Genomic DNA, 20,565 nt, shown 5'->3' on the forward strand with positions numbered 1-20,565 from the left:
GCAGATTCACAAGCATCAGAAATTATAGTTACATATAATGGGTATTTAATACTGTGTACTATGTGCCCAAATACTCATCTGAACTGATATAGGTCTATATGCATAACATAATATGGCGTTAAGCAGACGTTTAAGCGACAGCGAAACAAAAGCGTTTAACGAGGGCCCTGGCATGTTAGCACCCGTTCCAGCCCTTGGAACAGGAACAGGTGCTTAACGCCATTAGCACCCATCCCATGGGCATGGGCTGGGGCTAGTTTAAAGTATTTTTGTTCCGTTAACAGGTCGCCTCACAGCGTCCCATTCATGGAATGAAAAGACTTTTCAAAAGATGGCCACCATGGAAAGGGAAGGTAGGGCTCCGTTCAGAGCTCCTCTTCCCTTTCCATGCTGGCCTCACAGAGGAAGTAGCAGGGTTGTACAGAAACTGCCTTACCAGGGGTCACGACCACAAACAGATGTATAGATTAGCATCAAGATTTTAAAGAACAGTTTTGAATGGAGAGCCATCCAGCATGGTGACAGTAGAGATGGAGGAGGATGTCGGAAGGCAGAAAGGGGTACTGTTAGGACAGTTTTTTTAAAGTCCACCTAGGGGCTTTAAAAAAACCATACTAGCAGGCAATACATAATCTCCAACTCTTAGTATAAGGATGTAGCACCTGCTAAGTTGGTAGCATGGACAGAGCAGTCAGGCTTATCGTAGGAGGGATAGAGGGCTGTAGATGGGTATAAAGAAAGTATAGCATACATAAGGGTCCAAAGAAACACTGATACACTTATGTATCGTAAAAATATTGGTTTATTTTATATACATGTAGGCAAAGATACATCTTTGGAAAAGTAAGTACTATATCATGATTCATAAACACAATTATAAAAACCAACACCACTTTAGTGTGCAAACCAAAATATAACCTTATATAGAGCAGCAATCTGCAGTTCAAGTCGAGTAAAACCTAATAATACACATTTAGAATGGCAATCAGCTACACGTGTCGAGTAAAACCAAAGTAGTTAGACTTTCAGAATACAGTAAGTAACAAAAAGGCAGCAGACCCTATTGGTCATACAGTGTTATTCAGTTTGAAGAATCACCTAGTTAGGTGATGCACATGTAAATATCATTGATTATTTGACTTACGGTTCCTATGCATCTGTAAATTATCCTATGCCTGTAAATATGTCCATCATAATATATGTTTTTTGTACTGTTGAATGTACCTCATTACCTGCTTTCAAGCGCCCAGATACCTACGGGTTTGGTGCGTTCTATAAATGCTAAATAAATAAATTAAGTCAACACTGTTACAAGTATAGACTTTGAAACATGTTAGGAATGGAATCAGTAACACTTCTATTACTTTTTAAAACAGTTCAAATATAGTAAAATAACTCATACTTTTCAGAGGGGCAGTCAGCTACTCATGGATAGCTAATAGCTCAGTAAGACTGTTTTAGAAGTGCATTTAAGCAATTCAAGGTAAGCACAAGCCAATGCTGCACTTTGAAGAATGGCAGCAGCTATATAAGGTAAGTAAAATGCTATTGGTATATAAACTCTAACACTATTTCTAATGCAGCAATAGGCAGTTTACCAATGATACTTTTCAGAAGTGTGGAATACAATTCTAAAACAGGGTAATCAAATCCCAATGGTACACTTTTAGAATGGCAACAGCTATTCAAGGTGCGTAAGCCTTATTGGTAAGCTTTTACACTCATTCAGTTTCAGAATAATAAAACAAAACCAACGCAATTATTTTCTAGAAGAGTGAAACATATTTCAAATTAAGTACATCATGTCTTATACTTTTCTTAGAGGGAAAACAAGCACCTCAAAAAGGTAAGTAAGAACTTTAGGGACACTTTGTAACTTATTGGGGTCATTCCGAGGTGGGCGGTAAGGGTTACCCGGGCACCAGTAAGGAGACCGGTGCCGGTAAACCCTTACCGCCCAATTCCAAGGTCCCTTAGCGGGTCCCAGCAGGAGCGGGTGGTCTGACGACACATTCTCTGCGGTTCCCGTTAAGGGACCTTGGAGCTAATAACGGTACCCCAATTTGCGGTACCGTTATTAGCGCCTTCCCCATTCCTATCGAGCCCTATGAGGGCTCAAATGGGAATGGGGAATGGTTGGTTGAATGGGGACTTACCGGGTCCTCCAGGGTTGGAATGACCCGGTAAGTCCCCATTCTGCCAGACCGGACCCGGTTTGGGAGGCAGCCATGGTGCTAATAGCACCATGGCTACCGCCCAACTCGGAATAACCCCCACTCTGTTTAGGAATCAATGTTACACATTTACAAGTAAGTAACCCGTGTGATCTTTTCAACAAAGAGGCGTATACTTTTAAAGTCCTTCCATATTTTAGGGCATGAGTTATCTCATAGGTAGAAGAGGGAACCTAGTGGTCTAGGAGCCAACAGTAGGCAGATCAGGATGAGGCTCAGATGCAGGAATGTCAGAATTCCAGAAGATGTCTCCTTCACCAAGTACAGACTTCAGAGTTAGTAGAAAGTGTTCAGGAACTTTGAAGAAGGCTCCATAGATGCTTTACATCGTTGGGTATGGGCCCTCGGCCTCCTCCTCTCCCTCTCTCATCTCTGAATGTCTTTCTGCTATCCAGGAGTGGTGTACACCCACTCCCTCTTTCCCTGTTGCTCTCATGCCGGCCTCTCTTGGCCCTCTTCTTGCCCCCACCTGCAAGGCTAAAAACCTCGGGGTCATCTTCGACTCCACACACTCCTTCTCTCGTTCACATCTCTGACGTCTCTAAGAAGTCACACTACCAGCTGCACCTCAGAGGTATTCTCCCTTTCCTCTCCTTCCCGCCAGAAGCTCACCGTCTCCAGAGCCCTGGTTCTCTCTAAGCTGGACTACTGTAACAGCCTCTATTTGAAACTACCTGCCTCTATTCTCCGCCCTCTGCAACTTATCCAAAACAGGACTGCGAGACTTGTCCTTGGCCTCAAGCCCAGGGATTGTATCCCTCCAGGACTGAAATCTCTGCACTGGCTCCCAGTGGCTGCGAGGATTAAGTTCAAAACCCTCTGCATTGTCCACAAGGCCTTCTGGGGCCTGGGGCCGAAATATCTTCAACTCTGTCTTCCTAAATATTTTCCTTCTCGAACTCTTCGCTCATCCGCCTCCAACTCCCTCAGGGTCAGTCGCTTCTCCAAGCAACGAGTGGGCGGTAGATCTCTGTCGTCGGCAGGGGCCTCCCTCTGGAACAGCCTTCCTGCCTCCGTTAAACTTGGAGGACCATCTCCGGTTCCGGAAGCACCTCAAAACCTTCCGCTTTGCCTCTGCTTTCTCTCCCCCCCTCCCCTGCTGAATTCCTGGCTGATACTGCACCGGTTACCTGGCCATCCCTCTGTTCTCGGGCCCAAGCCCCGCCAGCTGCACACCCGCACTGCCTCCCTGGCAACCCTTGTACCTGGGGACTGTTTTCTGTAGCCCTACAGTCCCCTACCAGCACTTATCTGCACAAGTAGACTCAAAATGTTGAAAAAAGAAAGAAGCCACCATTCTAGCAGAATGGTGACCTTTCTGTGCATTACTGCAGCTGGTTTGACAGCCTGCTAGTAATATTAACTAAAAAGTAATTAAAGTAGATAAATTGCCACCAGCCTCAAGAGTTACCTTGCCATATTAACACACGTTAGGAGGCAAGTTAGAAAGGGGATACCCATGCATCTCCCCAGCACTCCAAATAAGGTGGGGTGTGTTGGTCTCACATATAAAATGTAAAGGGCATGAGAATCCCTCTGTACCCTTGGGAACAGTAGTTCACCCAAAGTACATTAAAAGAAAAAAATAAAGGGAAGTCCAAGGGGCAAGCAAGCAACACTCCCCTTAAGGTGCTGTGTGCTGCCATAGGAAAATGCAGTCCGCCCAAATGTTATACAGAACTATAAATCCAAACATACACTATGGAGAGACGTAAAAAGGTCACCCATACAAATAGTAAAAGACTAGGTGAGAGGGGAAAAGATTCCCCTTCACAAAGGGACAAGAGAAATTAAACACCAAGTCCAAGCTAAATGTTCTGGGGTTGACACAGGTGAGGAAGATTTATCACATAATTGAAAATCTTACCTAACACTTATGAGACACAAAGTTAGGGATTTTGTTGACAGGAGCAAAAGAGTAGTGTGTGAAACCAAGAAGTAGGCAGACAGTAGTCCAGTTTGGTGAGTAGAGAAGTGTTTTAGGTGAGTGGTGTGGAAGTATTTTCTACTGTTAAAGGGGTGGAGTCTGGATACAGTGGTAGTGGCTGTAATGAATGAAGAGTTTCAGGTTCAAAAGGGAATAACAAGATCATGGGTCATGGTTGAGGGAGTTGAGGTCCTCATAGGGGAAATGGATTGGAGCGAAGAGTAGGATTGACATAGTCTACACAATTTGGCCATGATGGTGCAGTGGTCTGGGAAGAAGTCTGCTATTCATGTATGTTCTGCACTATTTCAAAAGGAGAGCAAAATCAAAAGTGAATATTATGCATATTCTTGCCTCGGCACTTATGTTGGCCCTTTTTAAATAAACCTACTTTTACAGACAATGCAGATTTTGTGTGTGTGTGTTATGTTCTTTGAAACGTCCTAGCACAGATAAAGCAAGGTTTTGTGGCTTACTGGAGCAGTGTATAATTTTCAAGGAGGAAAAGAAGAGGGGCCATTCAAAGCTATAAGAGTCTTGGGAGCATCTCTCAGGGGCAACAAACTCACCTTGGAAGCAAGACGACACGGAGCACCACAGGTTCGGTCCGAGCTTAGAAACCTCTGGGTATTAAGCGCATTATAAATAACCTATCATATGGTAATAACTCCAACCATGCTTTTATAAACATGCCTCCTCTCTCCTAATATACCAAGAGCCAATCACTGGCACTATAAACAGGCTGCTTCAGATACACTGAACCTAGCACTGGTCATGTAAACATTTTTGATCCTCGACCCAAATATACACACACACACTGCTTTTTTTAGGTGTAACCCAAATACCGCAGACACCCACACTTACTCCTTTCCCTCCTCATCAATGTCGTCAACCTCGTACCTGTGAAGAGAAAGCAAAGACAGTGAGATATCAGAGGTTTAGGGCACTATCTAAAAACAGTCTTTAAACATTATCCCCATCTGTACCCATTTTCAATGAGAGGACAGGACCTCTTAATTTAGTGCAGAATGAGCCGCAGTCCTTGTCTGGATTCTATGCATGTAGACATCAGTGGTACGTTTGCAAAATACACAGAACATGCAACAGTGACAGCCTAGTGATGACCCCTTTTACAGACAGGCAAGCTTAAGTACGTCATGAAGCCAAGAAGCTGTGGCGAGTTGGCAAATCACAGACTAAGCCACATATTTATTCAGTACCCAAATTTGCAAACAAACATTCTCTACTTAGACAAAGAGTCAGAACATTAACTTGCACCCTAAATTGAAAACCACTGCTTGTCTGCTTGGAGCCTAGTGTGAAGTCTGTGCCCCACACAGAACGGAAGATGAACATGTGCTGCCAAGGCCCTTGGCATTTAAAGTTTGAAGCCGGAGCAGACACAGCCAATTTTTAGACTGCAAAATTCATGTCAGTTCAGCCTACCTGTATGAACACAAATTTGAGTGCTGCATATTACAACAGTTTTTGTTAAGCCCAAGTCCAACTAAGGGCTTAGTAAAACCATTCAACTGAGACAGTACAAGACTCCACTCTTCGTATAAGGCTGTATCACCCGAGTATATGGTAGCATAGACAGAGCAGCTAGACTTATTTTAGGAGGGAGAGAGAGGGCTGTGGGAAGGTACGCAGAACTGGTAGTATACCAAGGGTTCAACAGAAACATAGACAACCAGAAGCATTATAAAAAAGAAAGGTTTATTATAAATACAAGTTAGGCCAAGATAAATCTTGAGGGGTGGGAGGGGTAAGTACTTGGTCATACGATCATAAACACGTTATAAATACACAACACAATGCTTGAAGGTACACAGACCAAAGCATAAACCTTGTTCAGAAAACTAACAGTATTTCTAGGCAAGTCAGACCTTATCAAACACATTTAGTAAAGGACACACCTATTCATGGGGAGTAAAACCATAAGTTACTTTATGATTACTTTCAGTAACTCAAGGGTAGTAGACCCTAGCAGTTGTGCAGTGACACCCAGTTAAGGAATCACTTAGTAAACTAACGTGCAAGTATACATTTCTGAATAGCTCATTCAAGGAACAGTAGAAACTTATAACCACATTCAGGATAACACAGAATTATAACTAGGTAAAACCTTTTGGTGTAATATTCAATTACAGTTGCTTTTCAGCACAGTGGAACACAGAGTAAGGTAAGCAAGAACTCTTCACACTAATTTAGGATTGCATCAGGCAGACCAAGTTCTGCTACATCTACAAAAACTATAGCACAGAGCGATTCTAGACATGTAAAAGCTAATGTTGTAATATACTACTACAGTTGCCTTTCAGGTCAGTGGGACACCTACTAAGGTACACAATAACTTTCTAACTTATTTTAGGATGGGCCAAGGCAGCCCAAGGTAAGTAAAACCCATATACTTTTTAAAGGAGCGATCAGCAACCTAAAGGTAGGTATAAACCTAAGACTGTTTTAGCGTCTGTATAAAAGAGACCAGGGAAAGCAAAGAACAAGTTACTAACCAACTGGTAACGTTCTTTCGAATGGATGTTCCTCCAACGTATTGCTCATCTTTGACAGACTCCCAAAGCAGTAACCAAAGGTGGAGGAGGGAGAAGAATTTAGATATACCCAATTAAATGGCAGAGTAAAGCACAGCCTTCCCAAAGGCCATGTGCTGAACATGTGAAGTATCCAGGGAATATTGCTTAACAAACGTGTGGATGGAAGCCCACATTGCAGCATCACAGATGTGCTTAACAGGAACACCCCTCTGTAGGGCTGTCGATGTAGCAATGCCCCTGGTGGAAGGAGCCCTCAAGCCCTCAGGCGGGTCTTTGTCCGCAAGTCCATAGCACTCAGAAATATTGAGGATGATCCACAGAGACAAGGTCTGTTTAGAAACAGCCTGGCCCAACCTGTGACCAGTGTACCCCACAAAGAGCTGGTTGTCCACTCTGACCTTGGACAATCTGGAAAGATAGAAGCTTAACGCTCGCCTCGGATCCAACCTATGGAGCCGTTCCTCTGTCTTACTAGGGTGTGGAGGAGGATAGAAGGCGGGTAGCACAACCTTCTGACTTAAGTGAACGTCAGAGACTACCTTAGGGAGGAAGGAAGGACGCACTCACAATACAACTCAGTCCTTGTGGAACACAGTAAAGGGTGGCTTAGAAGACAGTGCATGCAACTCGCTCAGTCTTATAGCGGATGTTATCGCAACCAAGAAAACTGTCTAAAAGGTCAAAAAACTCAATGGACAGGAGTGCAAAGGTTCAAACAGAGCACCCATAAAAAACTTTAAGACCGGATTAAGGTCCCAGACCGGCACCTCAAAAGGCGACGGCGGGAACACATTTGTGAGTCTTTTTAGAAACAGAGTGATCAGTGGAATCTTAAAATAAGCACATTCTTCAGATGAGCGCTTAAATATGGACAGCGCTGGTAGGTAACCATTAATGGTCCCCACCAGAAGACCCCTATGTGCTAAAGAAAGCAAGAATGAGAGAACCTCCGGAATTGAACACTGAAAAGGATCAACATTCTTCCCCCTGCACCAGTCGCCAAACCTACGCCAACGGCAACGGTACAGGGACTTTTGCTAGACGCCTGGCCGAAAGCAACGCCTCCATTACGCCATCTGGAAGGTCTCAGTCCTTATCTCTCAACCTTTCAGAAACCATGCCTAAAGGTTGAGAGTCCTGACCTCTGGATGGAGAACCCAGCCTCTCTCTCTGAGGAAACGTGTACATAAGCAGGAATGACCAATCCATGACGAACGCTCCTCCTAGAGCTCCTGTCGGAGGAAATTCCCCTGAGCAGGACCTCTCGCACTTCCGGTTGGCACCGGTTGTGAACAGGTCCACCTGCGGGGTTCCCCAAAGGGAAAAGATCACCTGAAGGACTTCCTGAGCTATCTCCCACTCGTGGGAGACTGCGCGCTGCCTGCTCAGAGCGCCCGCCGCCGTGTTCACCTCTCTGGCTAGATGCACCGCCGCTAGTGAGACTCCCTCTTGAATTGCCCAGAACCAGAGCTGCATCGCCTCTCTGCACAGTGGTAATGCATGGCCACTGTGTTGTTCGTCATTATCAGGACATTCTTCCCCTGTACAGACGGCAGGAAAGCCTTCAGTGCTAGCCTGATTGCTCTCAGCTCCAAAAGATTGATGTGTAGTTTGGACCTCGATGGAGACCAATGACCGCTGATGGTCAGATCGTAGCAATGGACCTGCTCACACTATCCGCAGTGTCCAACCCAGACTGAAGGGATTCACACATGGCATCCTTGCCATCCTGAACAATAGCCAGAAAACCATCCCTTTCTTCCCCTTCGGGAATATGCTCAGTCGCGAACTAAATGCAATTTCATAGAGTGTGCGAAAAATTTGCTAAGGCACAAGTAGAGTTGGCCGATTTGAACTCCATGCTCTCCGCAGAAAACACCTTGCGTGCCCATCCATCTATATGCTTATCATCCCTATCAGGAGGGATTGTAGGGAACGCCGCCTGCTTCAAGGTAGCCTATAGCTGCCTGGACCACCAAACTATCTGGAGTGGGGTGAGTGGACACGTAGCCAGAGTTGCTACTGGATGGGCGGTATTTCTTCGTCAGAGACTTGTTCACTGCCGGAGTAGCTTCCGGGGCGTCCCAATTTTTTCTGCAGGGCCATATGAAATGGCAACACAGGGGTCGGTAGACGGACCCTGAAACAAAATATCCGTAAGGTCATTTTGTTCAAAGTGCACAGGAGGCGTGCACCAGCCCAAATACTCCACAACTCTAAACATGCGTCTTCGATATGAGGAGTCGGCATGCTTCCCTGGGTCCGGCTTGCCCAACTCCAGCTCGGGGGAAGTGTCAATACCGCTGGCATTGTGCAAGGAAGATCCTCCATCCGACTCTCCTCCGAAATGAGACAATCGGGGGCATTAGCGGTTCCATACTGGAGACCAAAAGGGACAACCTCATCCTCGGATTGTTCCTCATCATAAATGTCAGTGAGGGACTTAAAAGAATACTTCCTCGGGAGAGGAGTGAACCTCTTATCAGCCACAGGCCTCAAAGACTTAGCAGAGACCTTCACTGGCAAAATTGGCGCTGATGGCCTCGATGGCTCCGACGGCGTTGGCGTCGACAATGGCGTAGAGGGTCTGACCGGGGTTGAAGACCGAACAGGCGCACCCGACGGGCATGGCACCGATGGCGTCGATGCCTTTAAGGGTTTTGAGGGTGTCGAAGGTTTTGCCGGTTTTTACCGGAGATGAAGACCTTGACCTGGCACTTCTCAGGTGATCTTCCCAGGCCTTGTCGCAACGGGGCCGCGAAGGCTCCCGGTGTTTATCACGCCATTTACCCGGGCCCGAAGGCGTGCGAATATCCGGCCGAGAACATTCTTTGCCGGCTTTGTCAGAAGGCGCGGTCAAGACGGTTCCATGTTTATCAAACATTTCCATCACCGCCACCCAGAAAGCATCCCACTCCGCAGGGGTCAATGACTTAGATGGGCATACCATCCGTCTTGGGGAGGTGTCCGACGAAGAGGACGAGGAAGGCGCCCGATGGTGCCTTTTCCTGGACCGCCTTGACAAGGACGAGTGGCGCGAACCACTCCTAGATCGAGACCGATTGGACCTCTTCCGACGAGGAGAGTCCAGCAGGCCAGGATTTACAGGGCTTGGATACCTTCCCTACCTTTACTTTCCCCCTTACATTCCTGCAAGGCCTTTGCAGTCAACGACTGACTCTTCGAGCAGTCATCCGTGTTGTGGCTCTTGCCGAGACACCACAGACAAATGTGATGCGGATCCGTGATAGACATTTTGGAGTCGCAGTCCCGACACTTCTTAAATCCCGTCTTCGGGGTGGTCGGGGTAGACGACGAAGACATAATCGGTTTTAAAAAAAGCATGAGACGTGCCGAGTTTTCCACTAAGCAAATACGTTTGCAGAAAAAATGGAACTGAGGCTACAGGCGCCGTGCGTGCTACTTATGACATCCGATGACGTCACCCTCCACAGAGGCCTTTGAGGGACATCGATGCAGGGTGCCCTCTGCCGAAAAATTTCCGAAGCAGCCGAGCTGTGGACATTACATGTCAAAGATGAGGAATACGCTGGAGGACACAATCCATTCAAAACCCAATGTTACACTTTATGAATGACTCCATGTTATTCCAGGTACGTAAAACCCAGGGCACACTTAGTTTAGACAGGCTATACAGCAGGTCAGGGGAAGCAAGTCCCAGTTGGTGAACTTGCACACTAATATTCTGGAAGAAATAGTTAAGTAAACCTAACAGCATTACTTTTGGGAAGAGGAACAACCAATTCACAGGCGAGTAAAATATCCATACTTTTCAGAATGGCACAACACACATTCAAGTTCAGTAAGAACTTTTATAATGGCTCACTCTCAAGTTACAGTTACTAACCAACACATTTACAAGTAAGTCCACTTTTAAACACTTGTTCTCTTTTCTAGGCAACAGGCCCAATTATTAGAACATGTTTCCCTTATTCTTGGAGCATGAGTGTATCTCAGTGGCAGAAGCAGGGGCAGGGTGTTCACTAGTTCCTAAGGAAGACTGTTCAAACAGGTAAGTATTACACTTGGAGAGGTTGAAAGGTTCCAGGTACTTCTGAGAAGTCACCATAGGAGGATTCCAGCAGGGGCCTGGGTGAACTGGATGAGAGGACACCCAATCACAAGAAACACCCCAAAGCTACACAGGAATCAAAAAGGTTTAAGGTAGGTAAATACCCCAGCCAACATAGTACATCAGCACGGAAGAAGAGTTGCAGCCGGGGAGACTTCAGGATCTGCAGCCAAAAACCAGGTCGATGGATTTCTTTGTCATGAAGATGGAAGACAAGACTTTGGAAGGGATCTTGCAGCAAGGATCAACAGGGAAGGCTCCAGGCAAGAGTTTCTTTGTGGCTGGATGTGGCTCTGTGGTTTTGGTACCTTTTTCTGGAGCCAGAAGAAAACTGAATATCACTGATTGGAAGTTCATCGCTAATTTGGTCCAGCACTCTGGTGAGGGGTCTTCAAGAACTGGAATCATGTCTCTGGAGGTCCAGCAGGATGCCACCAAAGTTTTGGCTCGGTTTGGAATACCATGCACCGCACAATAGCTCGAGGTCCCAGGACATTGGTGTATTGCAGCCCGGCAAGGTCGCAGCACGTCGTGGGATGGCTCAAAATGCAGGCCTCGCTGAGTTTAGTGGATCTCACCATGCTGTGGTTCGGAGCTGTCATTTTCGGAGTCCCCAGGTCGCTTGGAAGGAAGGGTAACTAACAACAGGCTCTGGTTAAACAGCAGGCTCTCCAGTTGCTGGAAATCATCTAAGCCACGGTTTCTTCATCTTCCTCTTCGGATTCAGGTCCAGTGGTCACTACCTCTTCAGTTTAAAGGATCAAACTTTTATGCAGTTACCCAGCGAATCAATCAGACGTGCAACATTCAAACTTGGGGGATTGGCAGTTCTTTCAGGACAGTCAGCCTCCCCGTTTGAACTGGATTCTCGCAGGCAAGTTGGAAGACAAAGGGCTGCATAGTTTTGGACTCTACTCTCGCTTTCTGCCTTCAAAGACACTCTGGAGCCTGGGCCGGCTTGCCCGAGGTCTCCTGCCGAAGATAAAAAATCACACAAAGGAATTTCCTACCCTGGAGGGCAGGTGAAGGGACAAGAAGCGCAAAACAAAGTCAAAAAAAGAAGACAGGTGGCATTTTGGTAAAATAGGCACCCATGGGTGCGCCATTACCGCAGCTGTCAAAACAGCCAGTGGTAAAGGTGCACCGAATTTGTAAAAAGGTTCACTGTCACCAGCCATTTACGATAAGCTTCTCCCTGTAACAGAATAGTTACATTGCTAGTGAGAAAGGGGATACATTGTATCGCCCCAGCACTCCACCTAAAGTGGGTTGTGCTGGTTTCACCTAACAAAATGTAGAAGGGATAGAACTATCCTTTCTACCATTTGGAACTGTAGTTCTCACAAGGTTAGCCAGAGAAAAGGACACTATTGCGAGTCTTAAAAATGACACCCATAAAGGGTAAAAGGATCTGTGAGTGTGAAAAAAGGTTCCCACTCACTGAGGGATCGTGAAAAATCTACCAGCCAGCAAAAAGTCCCGGGGTTCTCACAAGTGAGGTAGATTTAGCACCAAGGCCAAAATCTTACCTAACACTGCATAGGGGCTTACAGGGACGTATCAACACCCACTAGTGCCAATATAATGCTGGAGCACCTGGAGCACCGGGAGAAGTCATAGGTACCAACAAGAAAAGACACGCAGGACTTGTTTTTATATCGTTTTGTAGCAATGCAAACAACACGGTCCTCACTCCATCAACTACAGAAGTGAAGCAAAGGTGAGTCAGTGCTGCCAGGATTGCCACCTGAAATGTGCATGCACTTCAAATGCCATGATTCATTAGAAGCGAACAAGGCATGGTCCTTGTATGGATTTTGTTAGGAACGCTTTCTCTTTTAGGCAACTTTTCCTCCATTTGCTTTTGTTCTGCACCTTGTCCTGACTTCTTAGTGGTGACTGGCTTTTTTGCACATTTGTTATGGGGAAACTGACTAGTCCTTCAGACTGTTATATGTTTGGGTAACCTTTTCATATTGCACACGGCATCTACCCATGCAGTGCAATGGGGATACTTTCGTATGACCCTAGATTTACACCCAAGGGATTTTTGTTACTTTTAAATGTGTGTAAGGGTATAGAAAAAGGAGACCGACACACAGGTGGCATGTTAGTTGGCATAAACTTTTATTGACAAACTAAAGAGGAAACCTAACTCTAAGAGGGGTTTCCCTGCCTCAACTATGGAACCAGGGATTCGGTCAGAACGTCCAAGTAAATGAAAGGAGCCAAAAAGGTCTACTTCAGTTTAGTTACAAGTGAAAGGGACAGAAGTGGGCCTTCTTGGTCCAGAAGAATGAACAAGTTACTTCTTACCTTGTAACGTTCTTTCGATGGGATGTTCCTCCGATGTATTCCTTATCTTAGATATCTCTTTCCAGCTTTGCTGGCCTCGGAAATGTTTTCTCTCTAGAGGGCGCTGCGCGTCGACATCCGCCGAGTCGATGTCCCTCGACAGCCGCCGTATCGACGTCGATGTCATCCTGCCTATAAAGGCTGCGCGCAGCGTCCGTTGCTCAGTTCCGTTTTGTAGCCCACAATAATTCTTTCTGGACTAGACTAATCACCCTGAAGGAGCGTAAGCTGCAACAACAAGGGAAGTAGTACTGCGGGGATGGATGGGAGGGTCGATAAGGAATACGTCGGAGGAACATCCCATCGAAAGAACGTTACAAGGTAAGACGTAACTTGTTCTTCGAAGGGATTGTGTCCTCCGACGTATTCCTTATCTTAGATAGGCTCCCATAGCAGTATTCTGTTATTGGAGGTGGGAGTACTGACTTCATGCTTCCTCTTATTGATGAATAGAGTGCAATACTGCCCTTCCAAACCTAGTTTCCTGACTGGAGGAGGAATCCAAGTTGTAAAACCGTGTAAAGGTATGGACGGACGACCATGTGGCAGCCGCACATATGTCTCGAACAGCTGCGATACCTCTGGTCGAATGAGCCCTAAAATTTTGAGGGGGCTCTTTTCCTGCCAGTTTATAACATTGCAAAATGGCTAAAATAATCCATCTGGAAATGGTCTGCTTAGTTATCGGTAGCCCCAGCTTGTGAACTGCGTAGCCTACAAACAGCTGGTCGCTTGTCTTATCCTAGCCAGTCTACTAATGTAAAAACTTAAAGCCCTTCTTGGGTCCAGCCTGTGTAACCTCTCTTCCTCTTTCCCCGGATGGGGAGGGGGAAAGAAAGATGGAAGGGTAATCTTCTTTGTGATGTGAAATTCAGAAACCACCTTTGGGAGGAAATTAGGCTTCACTTGCAGAACAACTTTATCTTTGTGAAAGATTGTATGAGGGGGTTTACAAGAAAGAGCTTGTGACTCGCTCACCCTTCTAGCAGATGTAATTGCTACTAATAAAACAGTCTTAAGGGTAAGAAACCTTAACGAACAAGAGTGGAGTGGTTCGAAAGGTGTGCCCATCAGGAAAGTTAGGACTAAATTTAAATCCCATAGGGGAACCTGGAATGGTCTTGGGGGATAAACGTTAGTTAACCCATTTAGAAACTGTATTACCAAGGGTAACTTGAAATAGGATGGTTCTTCCACAGTGCGCTTAAAGATGGATAGCGCTGCGAGATAGCCCTTGATGGTGCCAACTTGAAGGCCTGAATTCGCTAAGTAAAGTAGGAAGGACAAAACCATTGGTGTACCACATGAAAAGGGATCGGTATTCTTTTCCCTACACCAGCTGCAAAATCTGTTCCAACGGCAGCGGTATAAAGATTTTGTTGCTGGCCTTCTTGCCGAAAGCAACACCTCCATAACGTCATCAGGGAGGTCCCAATCCTTGTACCTCAGCCTTTCAGAAGCCAAGCGTGAAGGTTGAGGGTTTTGATGTCTGAATGGAGAACCTGACCTCCCTTCTGTGAGAGCAGATTCTCTCTGAGTGGAAGTCGAATTGGAGGGCAAATGGACAAGTCTAGAAGGTCCGGGTACCACGTTCTCCTGGCCCAATCCAGGGCAATTAGGATCATGGTTTTCCGGAATCTTCTCAACCTCCTGATCATTTGAGGAATGACAGGGACTGGTGGAAACGCGTACAGGAGTGGAAACTCCCAGTCCACTATGAACACGTCTCCCAGAGCTCCTCTCGGGGGAAATTCCCTTGAACAGAACAGATCGCACTTCCTGTTGACACTGGTGGCGAACAGATCCACCTGAGGGGTTCCCGAAAGGGCGAAGATCTCTTGAAGGACTTCCTGAGCTAGTTCCCACTCGTGGGAGACTGTGCTCTGCCTGCTCAGAGCGTCTGCTGTCAAGTTCTTCTCTCCGGCTAGGTGAACTGCCGATAGAGAGATTCCTTCTTGGATTGCCCAAAACCAGAGCTGCATCGCCTCTCTGCACAGTGGTAGTGATCCTACGCCTCCTCTTTTGTTGAGGTAATGCATGGCCACTGTGTTGTCCGTCATTATCAGGACATTCTTTCCTTGTACAGATGGCAGAAAAGCCTTCAGCGCAAGTCTGATGGCCCTCAGCTCTAACAGGTTGATATGTAGTCTGGACTCCGATGGAGACCAACGACCGCTGATCGTCAAGTCGTTGGCGTGGGCTCCCCACCCCGTAAGTGAGGCATCCGTGACTACTGTTATCTCCGGCCAAGGTTGCCAAAACTGCTCTCCTTTCAGAATGTTCTCCTGACAGGCCCACCACTGAAGGTCTCGAGCCACCCTGTCGGGAACCTGAAGAAGATCTGTCATTCTCCCTGAGAATTGTGACCACTGAGTTCTCAGTGCCCACTGGAGAGATCTCATTCTCAGGCGAGCCTCTGGCACTAGGAAAATGCAGGATGCCATGAGGCCTAGCAACCTCAAAAAGTCGAAGGCTGGGAGACGTTGCGCATTTTGAAACTTGGTGACCATCTGTAGAATATCTTGAGCCCTCACTTCTGGTGGCGAGGCTTTTCCCAGGGAAGTGTCCAGGATCGCTCCGATGAACTGGAGTCTCTGCGATGGTATCATTTGTGACTTCTTTAAATTGAGGGAGAAGCCCAGTCTGTGAAGGGAGTGGCAAACATAATCTAGCTGGATCTGAGCTTGTTCCGAAGATACAGCTCTGATCAACCAATCGTCCAGGTAGGGGTAGACGTGAATCCCTTCCCTCCTTAGACTTGCAGCCACTACCGACATTAACTTGGTGAAGACCCTCGGGGCGGAGGTCAGCCCAAATGGCAGAACTCGAAATTGATAATGAGAGTTGCCAATTGCGAACCTCAGGTATTCCCGGTGTTTGAGATGGATTGGCACATGGAAATAAGCGTCCTGAAGGTCCAGAGATACCAACCAGTCCTGGAACTGAAGGGCCTGAAGGATCTGAGAGAGAGTTACCATCTTGAATTCGTCTTGCCTGAGGAATTTGTTCAATTCCCGAAAGTCCAAGATGGGTCTCAGTCCTCCGTCTTTCTTTGGTATGAGAAAGTAAGGGGAGTACCAGCCCTTGTTCCTCTCCGCTACAGGTACCGGTTCTATGGCACCTTTCTCTAGCAGGTCTAAAATTTCCTGCAAGAGGAGCGGATCTGGAGCTTTTTGAGAGCTGATCCCCGGTGGATGACTCTGAGGTATGCGTAGGCGAGGCAGGCAGTAACCTTGTGCAACTGTCTCCAATGCCCAAGCATCTGACGTGATAGCCTGCCATTCCGCCAGATTTTGAGTTAACCTGCCTCCTACAGGTGTCTTGTGAGGGAAGTCCTCAGAGTGGTTTAGGGTCGGCTGATGCAGATGCCGATGGTAAAGAGGCACCTGCTGTTGCTGCGGCTTTTGAATATCTACCCCGTCCACCTCGGGTAGTTCTTTGTCCCCTTTGAGCCGGTCGTCCTCTACCTCTTCCGAATGCGGAGTAGAAGCGAAAAGACTTGCCTCTCGTAGAGGTTCCTGTGGGACGAAAAGGTGTCTGACGGATTGCAGCGCCTAGGGATTTTGCTGCTGCCTTTGATGTTTGCAGTTTTTCTAAACTGTCATCCGCCTTTTTCCCAAACAAAGAAGAGCCATCAAATGGCATGTTCAAGAGCCTGGCTTGCACATCTGGGGCAAAACCAGACTCTCTCAACCAAGCAAATCTCCTGGTTGTTGTACTTGCCGCCATTGCTCTGCTGATACTGTCAGCCGAGTCAATGCCCGTCTGGAGGGATTCGCACATAGCGTCTTTACCGTCCCTTATGATATTTAGGAACGCCTCCCTTTCTTCTCCCTCCGGGATGCAGTCAGCCGCTGTAGAAGCACACTCCCAAAGTGTATGGCTAAATCTAGCAAGGGTGCAAGTAGCATTATTAGATTTTAACGCCATGCTACATGCCGAAAAGACTTTCTTAGCCATAGCATCGTATTTCTTATCGTCCCTGTCCTGTGGGAGGGTAGGGTAAGCAGTCTTGATGTCAGTAGAAGATGCTGCCTGTACCACCAGACTTTCTGGGGATGGGTGTTTGGACAAAAACTCTGGGTCTGCAGAAGATACCCTGTATTTAGCAGACAGTTTTTTATTTACTGCCGGGACGACATCTGGGGTTTCCCAGTTCGTCATTATTTTTCTTTGAAGAGCTTTATGAAAAGGTACTACAGGATCCTCCTGTGGACCTTTATCAAGAATATCCGTGAGGTCATCCTGTTGGAAAGCCGGTGAAGGTGTTGACCACCCCATAAATTCTGTAATCCTGGCCATTAAGGCTCTATAAGGGGTTTCAGCATGCTCCCCTGGGTCTGGCCTAGCGAACTCCACCTCTGGGGAAGTGTCTAAACCACTTGCCTCATGTAAGGAATCATGGAGTTCCTTTAATCTGCGTTCCTCTGAGGATAACTCCTCTTGAACTGGGGTTGCAGATCCCTGCAACTCAAATGGCTCTTCTTGATCAGACAGTTCTCCCTCTTCCATAATTGAAGACATTGTTCTCAATTGGTCTGAGCTCACAAAGGATGTGAAACCCATCTCCAAGGCAGAGGGTGCCAAACTTGTCGTAATCGGCCTCGAAAACGTCGATGTCGTCAACGCCGACGTCGAAGGCTTCGAAAGTGGCGTCGAAAACAAAGATGGAGGCCTCGAGGTCTTCGATAGAATCAGAATTCTGCTCGAGGATATCGACAATCTCGACGACATTGAAGACATCGAAGACCTGGGAATAGCCACTGGGTGCGCCGCAACCGTGACTTTCCTTGGCGTCGACAGACCCGTGTGTCGAAGGTCGCTTCGACAACGGCGTCGAAGACACAGACCTCGGCGTCGACGGAACCTTCGAAGAAGGATTCGAGGTCTTTGCTTTACTCGAGGGTTCGTGAAACGCTCGAGAAGCTTCCTTCGCCGGGTGCTGCGACTCGCGGCGTTTTGGACCTTCGGGTCTTTCGACCAGAGCATCGCTCTCGGCAGTCTTCGAGGGGGTCGAGGCCGCTTTCTCGAAGACGCTCATCATATTTTTTCGGAATTCCTCCCATTCAGCCCGGGAACTATGCTTCGTGGGACAAGGGATTCTCTTAGGTGAAACAGAGGAAGAGGAGGACGAAGAAGGGGATCTTCGGCGTCTCCTTTTCGAGTGCCTCGATCTCGAAGAGTGATGGGACCCGCTTCGAGACCTGGAGCGCGAATGGTGACGAGGAGACGAATGTCTCGACTTCGTCGAGGAAGAAGAAGCTTTAGAAGTCTTACCTTTTTCCAGCTTCCCCCTACGCTCCTTCAGGGCTTTAGCGGTCATGGAAATACAGTCCTCACACTCCGAACAATGGTGTTCAGCTCCCAAACACCACAGACAGACCCTGTGAGGGCACGTTAGCGACATCTTTTTTCCACAGTCTCTGCATTTTTTAAAGCCGGACCGAGGGGTCGTCGGTTCAGACGAGGAAGCCATCGAGTATGGATCTAATATCTCGAGGAAAATGGAATAATATATCTACGAAACTAAGCAACGATATTCCGAGGCACTGAGTAAGCGCGGAAAAACGGAACTGAGCAACGGACGCTGCGCGCGGCCTTTATAGGCAAGATGACGTCGATACGGCGGCCGTCGAGGGACATCGACTCGGCGGACGTCGACGCGCAGCACCCTCTAGAGAGAAAACATTTCCGAGGCCAGCAAAGCTGGAAAGAGATATCTAAGATAAGGAATACGTCGGAGGACACAATCCCTTCGAAGTCTCCATTCTGGACAAAAGATCAAAGTTCCAATTGGCAAGTGGGAACTTCGCCTGAGAGAATGCCTCTCTCACCTACGTCTCAGTTCCTTTCGAAGATGCAAAACAAAGTTCCAGGTTGTGGTGCTTTAAAGTTATCAGTTCAAACTCAAAACATAAAGTTCCAGTTCAAATATCAACATTCCTTATTGCCCATAGTTTTCCTCACTATTGGGTTCCTGGAGAATGTCTCCCTTCTCCAGTTATAGTGCACTTAGTATTTCCACAGTGCCAGTGGAATGATTCCCTTCCCTGGGCCTGCCTTTGCTTTGCTTGATATTATAGAAGACCAGAGGGATATGGCTTCCTTCCCCTGATCTCGCTTGGCTTGGAATTTCAACATAATGGGGGAAGGTCTCCCTTCCCCTGGACCTTCTCAGGCTCTTCATGACAGTACACAAAAGGTTGGGGGAATGACTTTCTTCCCCCAGGCCATTCTCAGTCTTGATCATACAGTTCACAGTACCAGGACATATATTTGCCTTCTCCTCGCTTGGACTAACTCCGTTCTCTAACCTGCCAAGTATGGTCTTTTTTCAGGTGCTTGTCCCAGTCCCGGGTTTGCAGACTGGTTTACTTCCTTGCCAGGTACTGCGACAGAGAACAGTGATTATGATGCTGTTCCTATGAGGATGCAGGTCACAGACCTGTCTTCAAGGGTTTTCAAACCCTTCTAAAGCTCCAACAAGCATCCAGGCAACCCAGGTAACCTGTTAGGGCCTTGCTGACGCTCTCCCAGTGGTGTGCGGCTTGTTTGGGTCTTAACTGAACTGTGTCCTTCTAGGCTTCGCTCACTTTTTTGTCTTTCACAGTGGCTCTGTGGCCCTTTACCTCCTGTTGGCAACTGCTAGCAGCCTTTTGGGTTCTCAATGCCATCTACTGCAGCGTTCTAGCTCGTCTGTTCTCAGTGAATGTACTAGGATCTCCTTAGTAGGCCAGTAAGCATCCCGGATGCAGACTTCGGATTCCTCTGCTTTCCAGCTCTGATGATCGCGGTTCCTCCAAGGAGGGCTTCTCTCTCCCTGCTTGGTTTTTTCTCTCTTCTATTTCGAAGTGCCTTTGGCCAATAAGAATTTGTGAAACACTATAGTGCTCCATAGTGGCTTGCGGGCCGCCCTTCATACCGACATACCTCGTCCCAGTTCTTCCCAGAGAGCTCACTCCAAGACAGACCCGACTCCTTAGTCCCAGTGCCTTTACATAGATCTCTCTTGCGTCGGCTATGTTCAACGTCCCAGTACTGTTGCTACTATGGACATGATACATGTACATGGGATGGCAAGGGAAAGGAGGGTTGGGTGAGGGGGGACTGAGTTGGAGTTTATGGATAGTCGTCCCTAGTCCCACAGGCGGAGAGGAGGGGATTCCTCCCCCATGAGATCCTCCTGAGTACCACCCCCAGGGAGACTACCGAGTAGCGGCCTCACCTCCCTGCCCTCATGGGAAGGGGCTCCCCCCCTCAGGGAGAAGTGAGAACATCTAAGGTTTTGTCACAGTGCCTAAAGACAAGCTGGCTCAAAACGAAAGGAAAATCCCAAACTATATCCCAGTATCATACGTATATACTAAACATGAAAAGAAAGATACTCTTGGGTGAAAT

The 20,565-nt window shown here is 47.2% G+C and overlaps 1 protein-coding gene across 2 annotated transcripts in view; it reads right to left on the minus strand.

Moving 5' to 3' along the window:
- Positions 1 to 20,565, minus strand: part of SGF29 (SAGA complex associated factor 29) — a 340,015-nt gene that overhangs the window by 137,669 nt on the left and 181,781 nt on the right. For both annotated transcript variants that reach the window (XM_069652089.1, XM_069652088.1), the window contains exon 8: positions 5,026 to 5,061. In XM_069652089.1, the coding sequence (XP_069508190.1) occupies positions 5,026 to 5,061 (36 nt within the window). The remainder of the gene's footprint in view (positions 1 to 5,025; positions 5,062 to 20,565) is intronic.

Source organism: Ambystoma mexicanum, chromosome 3p (genome assembly GCF_040938575.1).
Source record: "Ambystoma mexicanum isolate Mex_15411 chromosome 3p, UKY_AmexF1_1, whole genome shotgun sequence".
Classification (NCBI taxonomy): Eukaryota; Metazoa; Chordata; class Amphibia; order Caudata; family Ambystomatidae; genus Ambystoma; species Ambystoma mexicanum.